Below are 13,544 nucleotides of genomic sequence, written 5' to 3' on the forward strand. Positions count from 1 at the left end.
TTATTAATTAATTAATAGAATTTATAATGTTTCCAATTATAATTGAGTAACTGAATATGTCAGTTAACAGTGTGACCAATACTTTATATAAAGAAATTTCCATTTCAAAATCTTGCAAGAGATAAGTTCTGTCTTTGAATATTTTCGGTTATAGTAAGTAGTAGAATGATCTAGCGAAAATGAAGTACATATATAATAATATAAAGTCTATATACAAAATGTCTGTTAAAGTAAACAGCAATTACATTTTCTGTGATATTCCCTCTGGTAAACTCAACTTGATCGCTTTACGACATAAAATGTGATTTACTCTTTATTTCGATCCAAGATTATGTGCTCTATAACCGGAATCGTAGGAATACAAGATATTAACTGTTTTCAATATTAGCTTGTGTCAAACACAAAGTAAAAACAATGCGAAATATGTGCGTTTGTGGCGTGCTATCGGATATCGGTAAGAATGCGAGTAATTCCTTTGTGATTCAATTGTGGCAAGTGACACGGACACCCTCACTACACACACACACACACACATACACATGAACACACACACACACAGAGGCATTTTAGTTTAGTTCAAGTTCCAGTTCAGGTGTTTCAATCATCGTTTGCAATTTGCATGCATGTCACGTTCCTCGACTTTGACTTGAACGTCGTCAACTTCATCGTCGTCACCTGTGTCATCGTCTTTTCCCCCCTCAACACCCTACACCCTCTACACCCCCACTTAGTCTGTGGTGTCAGCCTTCTTTATAATGCAGCGAAACAAAAGAGAAAAATCAATTAAATAAACGGCAAAGTCGATTAAAATCTTTGGCCATAATTGAGTTGGCAAACTCAAGGAAATTCTTGGCGCCGCCATAGATCCCAAGATCAGCGATTGTTGCAGCAGCATTCAGCTGTGTGGCAGCCACACAGACCACACCGATGATGCAGCTGTGTAGGAGTGAGAGGCGTGAGGGTTGTTGCAACACACACACACACACACACACACAAAATGGGGGGAAATTGGGTGCATATAAAAGTTGCAATTACATTCTGCGTTGCAGCGCGTTATAAAGTTGTGTGTTGTCGGCGTCGGCGTCGCTGCTCTAAGCGAACAGAGCTTTGTCTGAATTTGCAATGCGTGCAACAACAACAACAACAACAGCAGCAGCAGCAACAACAAGAGGAGGAGGAATGCGGTCACAGTTCATTGAACCGCTGCAAATGCAATGCAACTTGCTCATTATGATGATGATGAAGTTATTGTTGTCGCTGCTGATGCTGCAGATGCGCATCATCACGATGTAATGATGTTGCAGTGGCAAGCGGCAAGCGGCAACCGGCAACCGGCAACTTGCAACTTGCAACTGGCACTTTAGCGCGTCAGCTAGAATGCCTCCAGCGGCGCAAAGTGTCGAAGCAAGAGATACACAGCCATGTGGCAAGTGATGATGGTTGCAAGAGGAGCCACACTATAGTGTCTACATATGTGTATGTGTGTGTGCGTGTGTGTGTGGCAAAGGAAAATGCTGCTGCTTAGACAATCTATTTGCCTGGTCACACTGCATGCAATTTGCAACAACTAATTGCAAATGCGCAAATGTGTTATAAAATTTAATTAATATTAATAATTGCATTCGTTGCAATAACATTTTATTGCAGCACCCAATTGCAAAAGTATTTATGACTTAAACATACAAATTGCACAAATTTATGCAAGCTACACTAAACTACTCACTCTCATATTTGTAATTACAACTATAATAAATATAATTTTTATTCATGATTTATGTGATTAAATGCTGCTTAGCTAATTTCAAATGTTTACTTTTATTTCTACTTTTTTTTACTTTAATTTCTAAAAAAGAATTGTACATATATTAAACAAAGATCTATTAAAATATTCTAAATATAGTAAAAATATATAAAATGGTAAAAAGCTTAAATTACCAAAAAAAAAATGCACATTTCATAAATGTAAAATATTACTTTAAACAATTATGTATTTCGAATATATTGTTTGAATTGTAAAATTATTAAATGATTTAAATCAGTGAGTAATAAAATAAAGTATTACCCATAGAAAAATAAGTATTGGAAACCGGATCCAAGAAAGTTTGCTATGAAAATATTTATGAAAAGTTCTATTATTTTAGTTTATTATTATAATTATAATTCTTTAGTATATTATTACCATTTCAAATATTTTTCAACTCTGATTTCTTTCATTTGAATAAACCATTTTTTATTACAAAAGTTCAAATGAAAATTAAAGTTGTTTTTTAAGTTTGCTATTGATAAACTTTACATTACACGATTTAAGTAAAGTTTTTAAATTATTGGCTTTTAATTTACATAAATGTAACAATAATATAAATATCTAAGCTAATATTACAGAAAACTCTTTCAGACGAAAACTCATCATCGATCACTATATATTTTATACTAAAAGTTGTAGAAAAACTGTTTGCCAATTTTCTAGATTCGGATACATACGAGGGACAATATAAATAGCTACATACAATGGATACATAAATTGGACTCAAAGATTCATAGCAAGGACCTCGGTATAAATGTCTTCTCTGCATGCATCTCTGGTCATTAAGTTTAACAGTTTTGCAAAAGTTTAAATATAGTACACACATATAACATAAGCGATGCTTCCCGTTGCGAAAGTTCATCGAAAGCACAGCGGAGGAGTGGCATAGACCATCATCATAGACCACGCAGGCGACCCACGACCCACTTGTTTACCCTTGAACTCCAAAGTGAAATGCACCATCGTGACCTTTGTGCACGCAAATACAAATACAAATACAAATACAACTCGCATCTGCAATATTTATGCACTTGTCCACACACAGCACCAACAACAACAACAGCAGCAAAAAAAATGCATCACATGCCAGCTAACGACTGACTAGTGGAGAGTGAAGAGTGGAGAGTCGGTGAGTGCTGTAGTAGTGAAGAGAGCAAGCTTCATTTCTCCCACGCTGTGTGCAAAAGCAGCTGCAAATGTATTGCGTGAGTGTGTGTAAGAAATGCGTGTGAAAATTGTCAGACAAAAGTCTGATGCATTGCCTAGACACAACACAACACATAAACAATTTTTAAGTTTACAGTTTGGAATGCGAGAGGGGAAAAAGGGAGAAACGGAGTTTTGGGGGGAGCCGGTTTCACTTACTCTCAGTTGCAGTTTCGCTTGCCGCCTTTGATCTATTTTCGGGTGCTGTCACAGCCAAGAGCGAACGCTAATCAGAGGAAGCCGAAGTCACTGGAGCCGAAAGCCAACATCAGCCATTTAAAAATAACAAACAAATGTGTTTCTTCTACAACATATGCATCTGCATTTGTGTGCGTAAATAAATCAAATGATCATCTCGCCAAAGATGCCGACAGTGCTTTTAAAAGAGAGTGTCAAGGAAGCCAACAAAGCTTGCACTACTCAGAGAGAGAGAGAGAGAAAGAGAGATATGCAAAGTCAGTTGTTTTTGCATGCTATTGGAAAGCATTACTTGGTCGCATCTCTGTGTGTGTGTGAGATGCTTGTGATCGGTACAAGGGATGTCTGAGAATGGTTTGAGTTCCTTTCACTCGCACTTACACACTCAGCAAGCCATGCAATCTGAAAGCTTTGTCTGCAGCAGATTCTCTCTTACACACAAGTTAATCCCTATTGAGCAAGCAAATGTGTGAATAGAGCGCGAGCACAAGAGATTGAGTATCCAATAAGAATCGTATGATAAGACGCTTATCATACACAACATCAGAATGAAAAGCCCAAACAAATAGGGGGGAAATAGAAATATAAATAAAAAAAAAATAATATTGTACTATATCTGTGTATAAATATTAGAAACTTACCTAGGGAGCAAACGAAGACGTTGCGATGAAAGTTAACACCGCTTTTGGTTTTGTTGTTTTCTATTTTCCGGTTTTTGTTGTTTGTTGGTAGAACGATGAACGATAACGGTAAATTGCAATGCTGCAAGAGGAAACTCGAATAAGACAAAATGTACAGCAACAACAACAACAAGCAGCGAGACTAAAATGTCTGTTATCCTAATTGAAAGTTTTAGCTTTTAATTAAACACACAGACACATGCAAACGGAAGCGGACAAGACAAGAAGGAGAAGGAGAAGGGCGGGCTCAAAGTTTGCGCTTGCGTCAGCGTCAACAGCGCCGCCTGCAGCAGAAATCGAATTTTCCAAAATCACACACCAACAAAAAAAAAAACACAAAAAGAGAAGAAACCGAAACACAAACAGAGACACCGACAACGGGCGATAGAAGAGACAAAACTAAGAGGAAAACGAGTTAAGACGACGCAGACAACAAGACAATGCGCTGCCGACGTCGCCGTAAACGTCTCTGCTGCTGCTGCCGTCACTTGCTGCAAGATAAAACCAACAACAACAAGAACGAGCGCCGCTTGCAGTTGTTGCTATTGTAGATTTTTGTACATCGTTTTTTTTCCTTTTGGCTTTTTGGTTTTTTGTTTACGCGCAACTTGAAAATTATTGAATTGGGTTTTATATTATGTTTGTTGGCCAGGCTTACGTTTTATTATTTTGATGCCTTTTTAGTTGCGCGCGCGCATCTCCCAACAACAACAACAAAAATATTAAAAAAAAGAAACAACAAAAAAGCTAAGAAGCACCACAAACTGCACAGCAGACACAAGAACCGAAAAAAAAGAAAACAATCTAGAAGATAACAAAACACTCGTAAGATGTTTTGTGCTCCTTACTTTGGCTAACGCATTATTTGCTTTTTAACGAATATTTGTTATGTTAATGTGCGCTTGCTTTTAATTTGTATATTTTCTTGTTAGTAGTTATGTTCTTCAGTTGAGACAACACACAACAGTCGGAGTCGGTCGTAGCACTAAAATTGGAGTGCGACACGAGAACCGCGCGCAACACAAACAAAATGAAGACTAACAACTCGAACGTTAGCGCAATGTGATTGCAAGCGCAACGCCCCAAAATACCAAAAGTGCCTGGCGCACTCCAACAAAAAAAATACATTCAAAATATCTGACTAGCATCTTGTAATGGCAACTCGAATTTCAATCGCATCATATTGTGTTATATTATTGACACTGCTTTAAATTATTTGTATTGTTTAAAAATTTTAACTGGTTTATTATGCATTTAAAATGCTTTCACATAACTGCGGCCACACTTAATGTAGTGCTGCCAGACTGCTAGCAACGGTTGCGGGAAAGCACTTTGAAAAGCTGCCGCTAGCGGGCGCTAGTCGTCTGCGTTAGGTGGTTGTATATAGCAAAAACAACAACAATCATAATAACAAGCTAGGAAAAAGGAAAGCTAACAACGAAGTTACAACACTCTAATATATTTTTCAGTTATTGGATGAATTTCAATAAATGCATATGCATATAAATTAAGCAGTACGTGTCAGTCTTTGTTAATCTGAACATCTAATATGTATGTGGCAAACTGCTTACAAAATTTAAGATGCCTGCAAAGTTTTACAGTGTGTGTGTGCCTAATGTGCAGAATACTTGGTCAGCTGGGACGCTTTTTTCTCATTTGGCAAAAAGCTGCGCCTGTGTTGTCATCGTTATGTGTGTACGCATTGTTGTTGCTACTGCTGCTGCTGTCTAAAAAGCTTTTTCAACTAATAACTGCTGCGCTTAATTTTCTATTTGATGGCAACGAAAATTGACACAGTTAAATCGTAAAGAGTTAAGCAAGCATTTTAATAGACGCGCAAAAAGAATACGAAGAACAACTGCATGCACAATGACGGCCAAGTGATACGATAGACAATCGAATTTCCATTCGACTTTCATTCACGACTCTCGAGTGAGAAAAGCGTATCCAACGAATTTTTGACCATGTCAACGGAAAGCAATACGCCCGTGGATCCGCGTGTCCAGGTATGTGTGAGCTTACAGTAATGTTTGTGTCTGTGTGTGTGTTTGCAATGCATTTTGATAATCTCCCCCTCTCCCTCACACCTTGCAGATTGAGCTGGAGAAGCTGAACACGGCAACAGACAATATCAACAAATACGAAGTGGAGCTTGATGTGAGTTATCGATTTTTGTTTGCAATCGCACTCTCTCTCTTTCTCTCTCTGTCGCTGTCTAACGCTACCTCACTCACTCTCCCACTTTACATAATCCATTTTAAAGGAGTCCAAGTGCGAATTCAAGCGTCTGCTCGCCGAGAGCGTCGTCCGCATCAAGGCCGCTGCCCACAAACTGGGCAACTCCATTGACGCCGCCAAGCCGTACTATGAGTCGCGCATCTATGCCGCCCAGCTGGCCAAGGAGACACAGTTGGCGGCCTCGAACCATGAGAAGGCCAAGTCCATTCATGCCGCCGCCAAGGAGATGGTCTATCTGGCGGAGCAGGGACTCGGCGAGAAGTCCACGCTGGACACCGCCTGCCAGGAGATGCTCAGTCATGCGGCGAGCAAAGTGAATCAGTCGCAGCTCGAGGTCAGCGACACTCGCAACGCCCTCAAGATGTGCCAACTGAAGCTCGAGGTGGCCAACAATCGTGTGGGCAAGCTGCAGGGTCAACTGAAGCAGGCGTTGCGTGCCTCCAGGTAACTCGCTTCCGGATCCACCTGCTTTCCGGGATACTCTACTTCTTAACTTTCGCATGTCCTTGATCTTTAGTCGCATGACCTGGCAGACAATCTAATTAACTTTTGGAGTCAGGAGAAGGCGGGGTGATTAGAAATGAGTCTTAGCCTATCTATACCTTTGAGGAAGGTACAATTAGTATGATAATGGTATGTAGGGGACATCCTTAAACAGAAGTAGGGAAGGATAGTTTCAATGTATCCGATATTTTAAACTTAAACATCATTTACGCAATTGTATATTACCTTTCGTTGGGGATTCAAGAAATGCGGGATAGATAAGTGAACTGCCCGATATTTATACCTATTCATATTACAAAATATAGGAGTCCTATTATCTTATGTGGTATACTACATATCTTATTATATATACTGCCTAATCTAAATATTATTAACTTTCCATATTAATAGTCTTTGTCTCGTCAATTTGATATAGTATATATATCCACAAAGATCCCTTCATTAATTTTGAACGACTACGTAAAAACGCGAGAAGTAAAATTTAAAATTAACTATTACGTAGATTATGTCTGACAAACCATTGCAAAGTTATGTAGCTATATAGCTTTCAGGGAATCTTTATCTAACATATGTATATAGTTGCAAGCTATTCGTGCTTAGTCAGGTTTGTTCAACTTTTAAAGATCTCGAGATTTCATAGCTTATAAGATTAAATAATTCAATCAAGCTTTTGCATACAACGTTCATAAGTGAAACTTCTTTAGTACCTTGAAAATTTGCTTAAAAACTATCTGTTTCTATCTCAACTTTAACATACTTTACTTCCTTAAAATATGTTGACTATATGTCGGGGAACGAAAGAGATTTCTTTAGCTGACTGATATTTCATAGAAATTTCCTAATTGTCTGCCAGGTTATATGTCTTTCGATCGGTTCCATCGCTGCGATTTCGATTCTCCTATAAGTCTTTAGTTTAGTCTGGTTATTTGCTGCGATTAACTATCGGTTCGGTTCGATTTGGTTTGGTTTGGTTCTCTCTTTAGTTTCCTCTGTTTTTGTATCTTTTCCACATTTTTGTTTGTTTTCATTTTCGGTTCCATAGATTGCAGCTGAGGCGCAATTTACTTTTGTTGAGATACCTTAGCATATTGCACGCTTTGTATTGTACCCAGTGCTCGTGAGTATGCCTCACCAGCCGCCTTGACACGCCCACTAATCCAAATCCGTTCCAAATGCCACACAATGCGCAGACCGTACTACGAGACGCGAGCCAACTACAATGGACTTCTGAAGGCACAAAAGCTGCGCGTCAACGATCTGGAGGCGAAGGTCAGTGCCGCCAAGTTGACCTACAACGAGGCGCTGAAGAATCTCGAGCAGATCTCCGAGGACATTCACCGCCAGCGACAGCAGCGCAACAATCTGCTCAACTACGAGGCCATGTTGCGTCAGGTGGATGCTGTGGATGCACTCACCGCCGCAGCAGCCGTCGGCGTGGAGCAGCAGTTGATCTCGGAGCCACAGCAAGAGGAACAGGAACCGGAGGACGAGGAATATCTCAGCATGCCGGAGCGTCTAAGCAGCGGCTGCAGTTCGCCGCGTCAACGTCAAGCGGATCCGCATGATTGCCCCCATCTGTTGCATGACTTTGAGGCAGTGCTAACGTTCCCTCAGAAGCTGGCTGGCGGGATGCACAAATCGGCGAGCACCAGTGCCACCGATGGCGACAATAATCTGTTTGCCCAGGCGCAGGGTTTGCATGCGCCATACGATATCAAGCCGCGCTCCGAATCCGGCAGCTCCTCCATCTCTGCCTCCGTCTCGGCATCGACATCGACGGCAGCGGCAACGGCGCCGCCGGCGGACAATGATATCGATCAGTGGACGGAGATTCGACTCTCGCACTCGGACAGCACCAGCTCCAGTTACTCGAATCAATCGCTGCTGGAGCAGCATGGCCTGGATGGCGCTGGCGGCCTCGGTGGCGGTGGTTGCGGCCTAGGCGGTGGCTCTGGACTGGGCTATGGCCTGGGCGGCAACCTCGAGGCGGATGCGCAGTCCCAGCACTCGACGTCCTCGTCGGATGAGCCAAAGCGCAAGGTGACGTGCACCACCATATTCCAGGATGACAGCGTCACGGGATTTGGAAGCGGGCAGCAACAGATGAGTCGCAAGCAGAGCTTGAGCCAATGGCTGTCACGTTCGAACAGCTTCAAGAGCAGCGGACGGCGGCAGAGTCTCGATCTGCTGATCGATGCGGGCGACAAGGTGAAGGATGTGTTTAGCTATGGCTTTCAGCGGGTCGGACGCAGTCTGGAGCGGCGCAACAGTGAGTCCGAAATGGCCAACGAGGGTGCTGGCGAGGCGGATGCGTTGCTGGACAACAGCTCTGCGGCAGCAACAGCAGCGACGGCGGCGGCGGCTGCGACGCACGCAACGACGACGGCATCAGCGACGAACAGCAGCAGCAGCAGCGCCGGCGATTTCTTTTCATTTAGCAGGTCAGTAGATGGCAATGGTCGCAGCGGAGGCGGCAGTAGCAGCGGAGGCAGCGGCGGCGGCCTCCTGTGCACGCTGCAGAATCGTCTGACAAAGCTCATTTGATAGTTCAATTAAAATAACGACGCCCACAGCGACAAGCGACCAGCTAATAATCGTTCATCGATCAATCGATAGTCCGATAACTGCTAAACTGCAATTCAAAATTCAAACTGCACCCACCTAAAAAAAAAAAAAGAAAACAAAAAAACTAAAGACTAGTAATATCAGCTATACAAAACAACAAACTACAACTAATAAGCAACTACTGCAATTAACTAAATTCCTAAATGCTCGATCAAAAAACAAAACAAAAAAAATACCATAAGAATTGGCTGCTTTGATTTGGTCCTTTGCTCTTTGAAACACATTCCATCACTACCACAACTACAACTACAACTACAACAGCAACAACAACAACTACTACTACTACTACAACAAACTGCATTGCACGCACGCACGCTTCTACTAAATACAAAAAAACAAACAAAATTTTCAAATCAAAAATCTACTCTCAAAATTTGTATGTACTGCAAATACTTTTTAATTGTATGTTGTGTGTATCTTGCTGAGCCATGAAATACCTTCCAAAAAGTGTTTACATACTAATTAATGCATTTTCTAAAGCTTTTTGCTTCACAGTAATCACATTCGATAATTGATTGGCAGTTATTTCATGGATCTGCATTTAGTGTGCCCGTTTCTCATTACTCATTTTCTCACTTTTCGATCCTTTTCACATTCATTCACACTCTCAAACTACGCTTTTTTATCGCTCATGCTATCTTTGTCTTTCTTTCACGCATTTCATAACATCTTCCATTACTTTCACACTCACGCACACACACCTGTATCTTGCTGCTCATTTGTTGTTACTTTCACTATCTCTTTTGTTTTGTGTAAACACTTAACAACTACAACAAAGAACAACAACTACTTTACAGATCCTCAGAACCCAAAGAGTTACTGTCCGATGAGCAGGTTGAGAATTTACTCTTGAATCACATGGTGGATGAGCACGGCGTCATTATAGTGGAGGAATTAAAGTCACCCACAGTGGCCAGAACAACAACGACAAGCATGCATCACCCACAACAACAGCAACAACCGCAGCAGCAGCAACAACAACAGCAAAATCATCATGCCACATTGAGTGTAGCGAGCGCTGCACGTGCCGCTTTAATGTTTTAAATACCGAGAAAACTGTACTTACAAAATTATGGAAAGCAAAAAGCAAATTATCACGACCACACATTGCAAGCAATATAGTAAGAGGCGAACATATCACACGACATCATAGAATCCCCCCTCCACACCCCATAAGCTAATGCTTTAGACAAGGAGGAGCAGCTGGAGAGCAGAGCAGAGAAAAAGGAAATCCTCTGGAATTTATTTTTTAATTTATACATAGTTTTTGGCTATGTTCTAATCCTAACATGTGCAATAATGTTGTTTAGCGTACAAAAAAAAACAAAGTTACATTTTATGCTGTTCTGAAAAAGCAATTAACTAACTTTTAGGCATACGAATCAGTTAAATGGTTGAGTATGTTTATCATTAAAAGGAAAAGGAAATAATTATTAGCTAAAGAAAACACTCAGAAGAGATAAACCAGAAAATACAAAATAATTATAGAAATTATACAAAGTACGTTAAAAATATACAATACATATTGATATTGACATACAATAACTGCACCGCGTATTTTTCTAATTTAAATTTAACGAATTCGACTGCAATGCACAGGTATTTTTTGTTTTAGTATTTTTTTGTACAGCTGTTGCTCAACATCGATGGCAAACAAAGATATCGATGTACCAGTATGGCAGCTAAGCTACTGTTGAAAAGTCAGCTGATTTTCATCGTATTTTCTAATTTAAATAATATGAAACATGAAAAAATGATTCAGTTTTCACATAAATAACACCACAAAATTACAGTAATAATCCAATTTGTTTGTATTGCGAGTATTTTCACTTTCACGTGCATATCGATACAGCTTTCACGTCATATCGATAGTCGCGGTGCAGCCTTGCAATAACTGAACTCTCCACCAAGTGTATTTCCCATAGAGCAGACAGAAGCAAAAAGAAATCGGCTGCCAAATAAAATAATTTGTGACGCCGCACAAAACGAGCACGTTGTGAATTAAGTTAGCCAAAATGAATGTGCTTCCGGTGCTGTTGCTGTTGCTGATGCAGCTCACAGCGCAAAAAGTGTTTGCCGATGGAAATGCGACTGCTGCAAACGGAAATTCGACTGTCCCCAAAGTCACAACACCAACAAACACAAACACAACAGTGCTTAGTGCTGTGAATAACAAGAATAATGCAACAACAATTACAGGTGGTAGCACTAAGCCGGAGGTGGTGAATGGCGTCGTAGAGCAGCCGCCGCTCAAGTTGCCACAAGTGGCCGACAACGGCAACAACAGCAAGGATAATGCAACGGTGGTGTTGACGCGCAAGGTGAGCAAAACGGATACGGCCACATCAGCAAATCCAACAGCAAATAGTACCAGCACAACATCAACGACCACAACAACAGCAACACCACTGAAGGTGGCAACAACTGCGATAACAGGCAATAAAAACAAGGCAGATAAACCGCTGGCCGAAGGCGTCTCGCAGAGCGACATCGCCGGCAGCGGCAGCAGCAGAAACAAGACGACAGCGGCGGCTCCAAGCAGCAACAGCAGCAGTACAACAACAACAACTAGCAGTTCATCAACAACAACCACAACAACAACGACGACAACCACAACAACAACACCAACTACAACCACAAAGCGACCCTCTAAGCCCACGATTACCGTCAGTATGTATGTGCCTATTGCCGGCGAAAAGGATCAACAGCTTTCTTCAGCAGCGGCAGCAGGAGCAGCAACAACAGCAGGAGCAGCAGCAACCAGCGGTGCAGTCGATGCTTCCATCATCAAATCAGATCCCATAACGCAGCCAGTGCAGGAGATGGTCAGCAGTTTGCCGAATCGCAGTGAGAACGAATACATTGTGCCCATGGTGACGGTGATGCTGACAGTGCCCTTGGCCATTGTGGTCTTCATCATTGGCTATCGACGTTTCCGCGACTTGTGGCATACGCGTCATTACAGACGCATGGATTTCCTCGTCGATGGCATGTACAACGATTGACGAAGGCGCCTCCAACAGCAGCAACAACAACAGCAGCAGCAGCAATGCAATGGTGGGGCAAGTGGAGCAGTTGGTGCCACAGGCGGTGGCGCTGCTCTGCGGCTGCCTTAGCGGAATAGACGTTGATAGAAAAGAGCGGCAATCAATTGGAAAGATTATTAGTTATTTAAGTTTTTATTTTTCTTTTTTACTAAAGATTATTATTGTTTTGTATTTCGCATAAAATGCAAATAGAACGAGTGCGGAGACAGGGAGCGAGCAAGAAAGAGAGAGAGAGAGATTGCGAGACGCAGCACGTTGGTGTGAACGGTGCAGCGGCAGAGGGCCGAAGCTAAATATACACATTGCTCAGTCAATTAAAAACATTGAGAAAAATACACTAGACGATGGATATTATGTATGTGTAAACACACACACTCAACACACACACACACACATTAGCTTTAAACGCAAGTAATTGCCACATTCAGATATATATATACATCGAGATATGTATGTTTGTATACATTTAATTCACCGCGGCCAAATTGAATTTTTGATAAGATGCAAATGAAGCGCAAAACACTGAAAAATTTCAACTGATTTTGATGAGAATATATTTCAAGCATTTCATTTAATGGATTCGAATTTTATAATCATTTTGTTACGATTTATATACACACATCAAAACAAAAAAACAAAAAGCAAAAAAAAAAGTACACATACACAAGGTATAAAAAAACACCTTGAAATCGCTGCGACCAAATTGTAGAAACTATTCAAACACTCAAAGCGCAATTAGCAATCAATGGAATCATGAAATTACTACTTATATACAATACGACTACTATATACACTATTCTATAACCATAATGTGCCTTACCATTTCACAGCGCTCAATAATAGAGCTGCAACGAACACACATGAAACATAATATATATACATATATATCTACATATATCCTCATACATCATGTATCTGTAGTATCTTTATCTATATTTGTAACTGTAGCACGTAGCTCTCAAAACAATATATCTTGGCCAAGCATTTGATCTATGCCCCATTAAACAGGAACATAAAACTCGAGACAAAAAAAAAGAAAGAATGAAAGAACGCCAAATGAAATACGCAGCTAATAAATAAGCAATTTTTGGTAGAGTCGAAACAATGCAAAATTAAGCAAAATGCGCATTTATTGCATAATAATTTGTTATAAACGAAACTATTACAATAAAGCAAACGCAGTGTAACCAATAATAACCCGACCATTTGCCTCAATTCCACTTTGTTTAGCCTCACACACAA

The 13,544-nt window shown here is 40.8% G+C and overlaps 3 protein-coding genes across 13 annotated transcripts in view; 2 read left to right on the top strand and 1 right to left on the bottom strand.

Annotated features, from left to right (window-relative positions):
- The window catches only part of LOC132797031 (Ca(2+)/calmodulin-responsive adenylate cyclase), a 50,410-nt gene extending 45,497 nt beyond the window's left edge, over positions 1-4,913 (bottom strand). For 9 of the 10 annotated variants that reach the window (XM_060808453.1, XM_060808452.1, XM_060808449.1 and 6 more), the window contains exons 1-2: positions 4,737-4,913; positions 3,850-3,970 (exon numbers count right to left, since the gene is read on the bottom strand). The gene's annotated coding sequence lies outside the window, so the exon portion shown is untranslated. Of the gene's footprint in view, positions 1-3,849; positions 3,971-4,546; positions 4,688-4,736 lie in introns of those variants that run through there. The other variant, XM_060808448.1, reaches the window with a different exon arrangement.
- Positions 4,914-5,093: 180 nt separating this feature from the next.
- Positions 5,094-10,793, top strand: LOC132795131 (SH3 domain-binding protein 5). Of its 2 annotated transcripts, XM_060805624.1 has the most exons (6): positions 5,094-5,894; positions 5,983-6,045; positions 6,152-6,570; positions 7,673-7,747; positions 7,821-9,071; positions 10,053-10,793. In XM_060805624.1, exons 1-6 carry the CDS (start codon positions 5,853-5,855, stop codon positions 10,297-10,299), a joined length of 2,097 nt encoding a protein of 698 aa, XP_060661607.1. In that variant the 5' UTR covers positions 5,094-5,852; the 3' UTR covers positions 10,300-10,793. The 2 variants fall into 2 exon arrangements, with proteins under 2 accessions (XP_060661607.1, XP_060661608.1); XM_060805625.1 differs by lacking the exon at positions 7,673-7,747.
- A 224-nt stretch (positions 10,794-11,017) lies between these two features.
- On the top strand, positions 11,018-13,344 carry LOC132795135 (uncharacterized). The gene has a single exon (XM_060805627.1). It carries the CDS (start codon positions 11,271-11,273, stop codon positions 12,258-12,260), a length of 990 nt encoding a protein of 329 aa, XP_060661610.1. The 5' UTR covers positions 11,018-11,270; the 3' UTR covers positions 12,261-13,344.
- Positions 13,345-13,544: the final 200 nt, after the last annotated feature.

Source organism: Drosophila nasuta, chromosome X, assembly GCF_023558535.2.
Source record: "Drosophila nasuta strain 15112-1781.00 chromosome X, ASM2355853v1, whole genome shotgun sequence".
Lineage (NCBI taxonomy): Eukaryota > Metazoa > Arthropoda > Insecta > Diptera > Drosophilidae > Drosophila > Drosophila nasuta.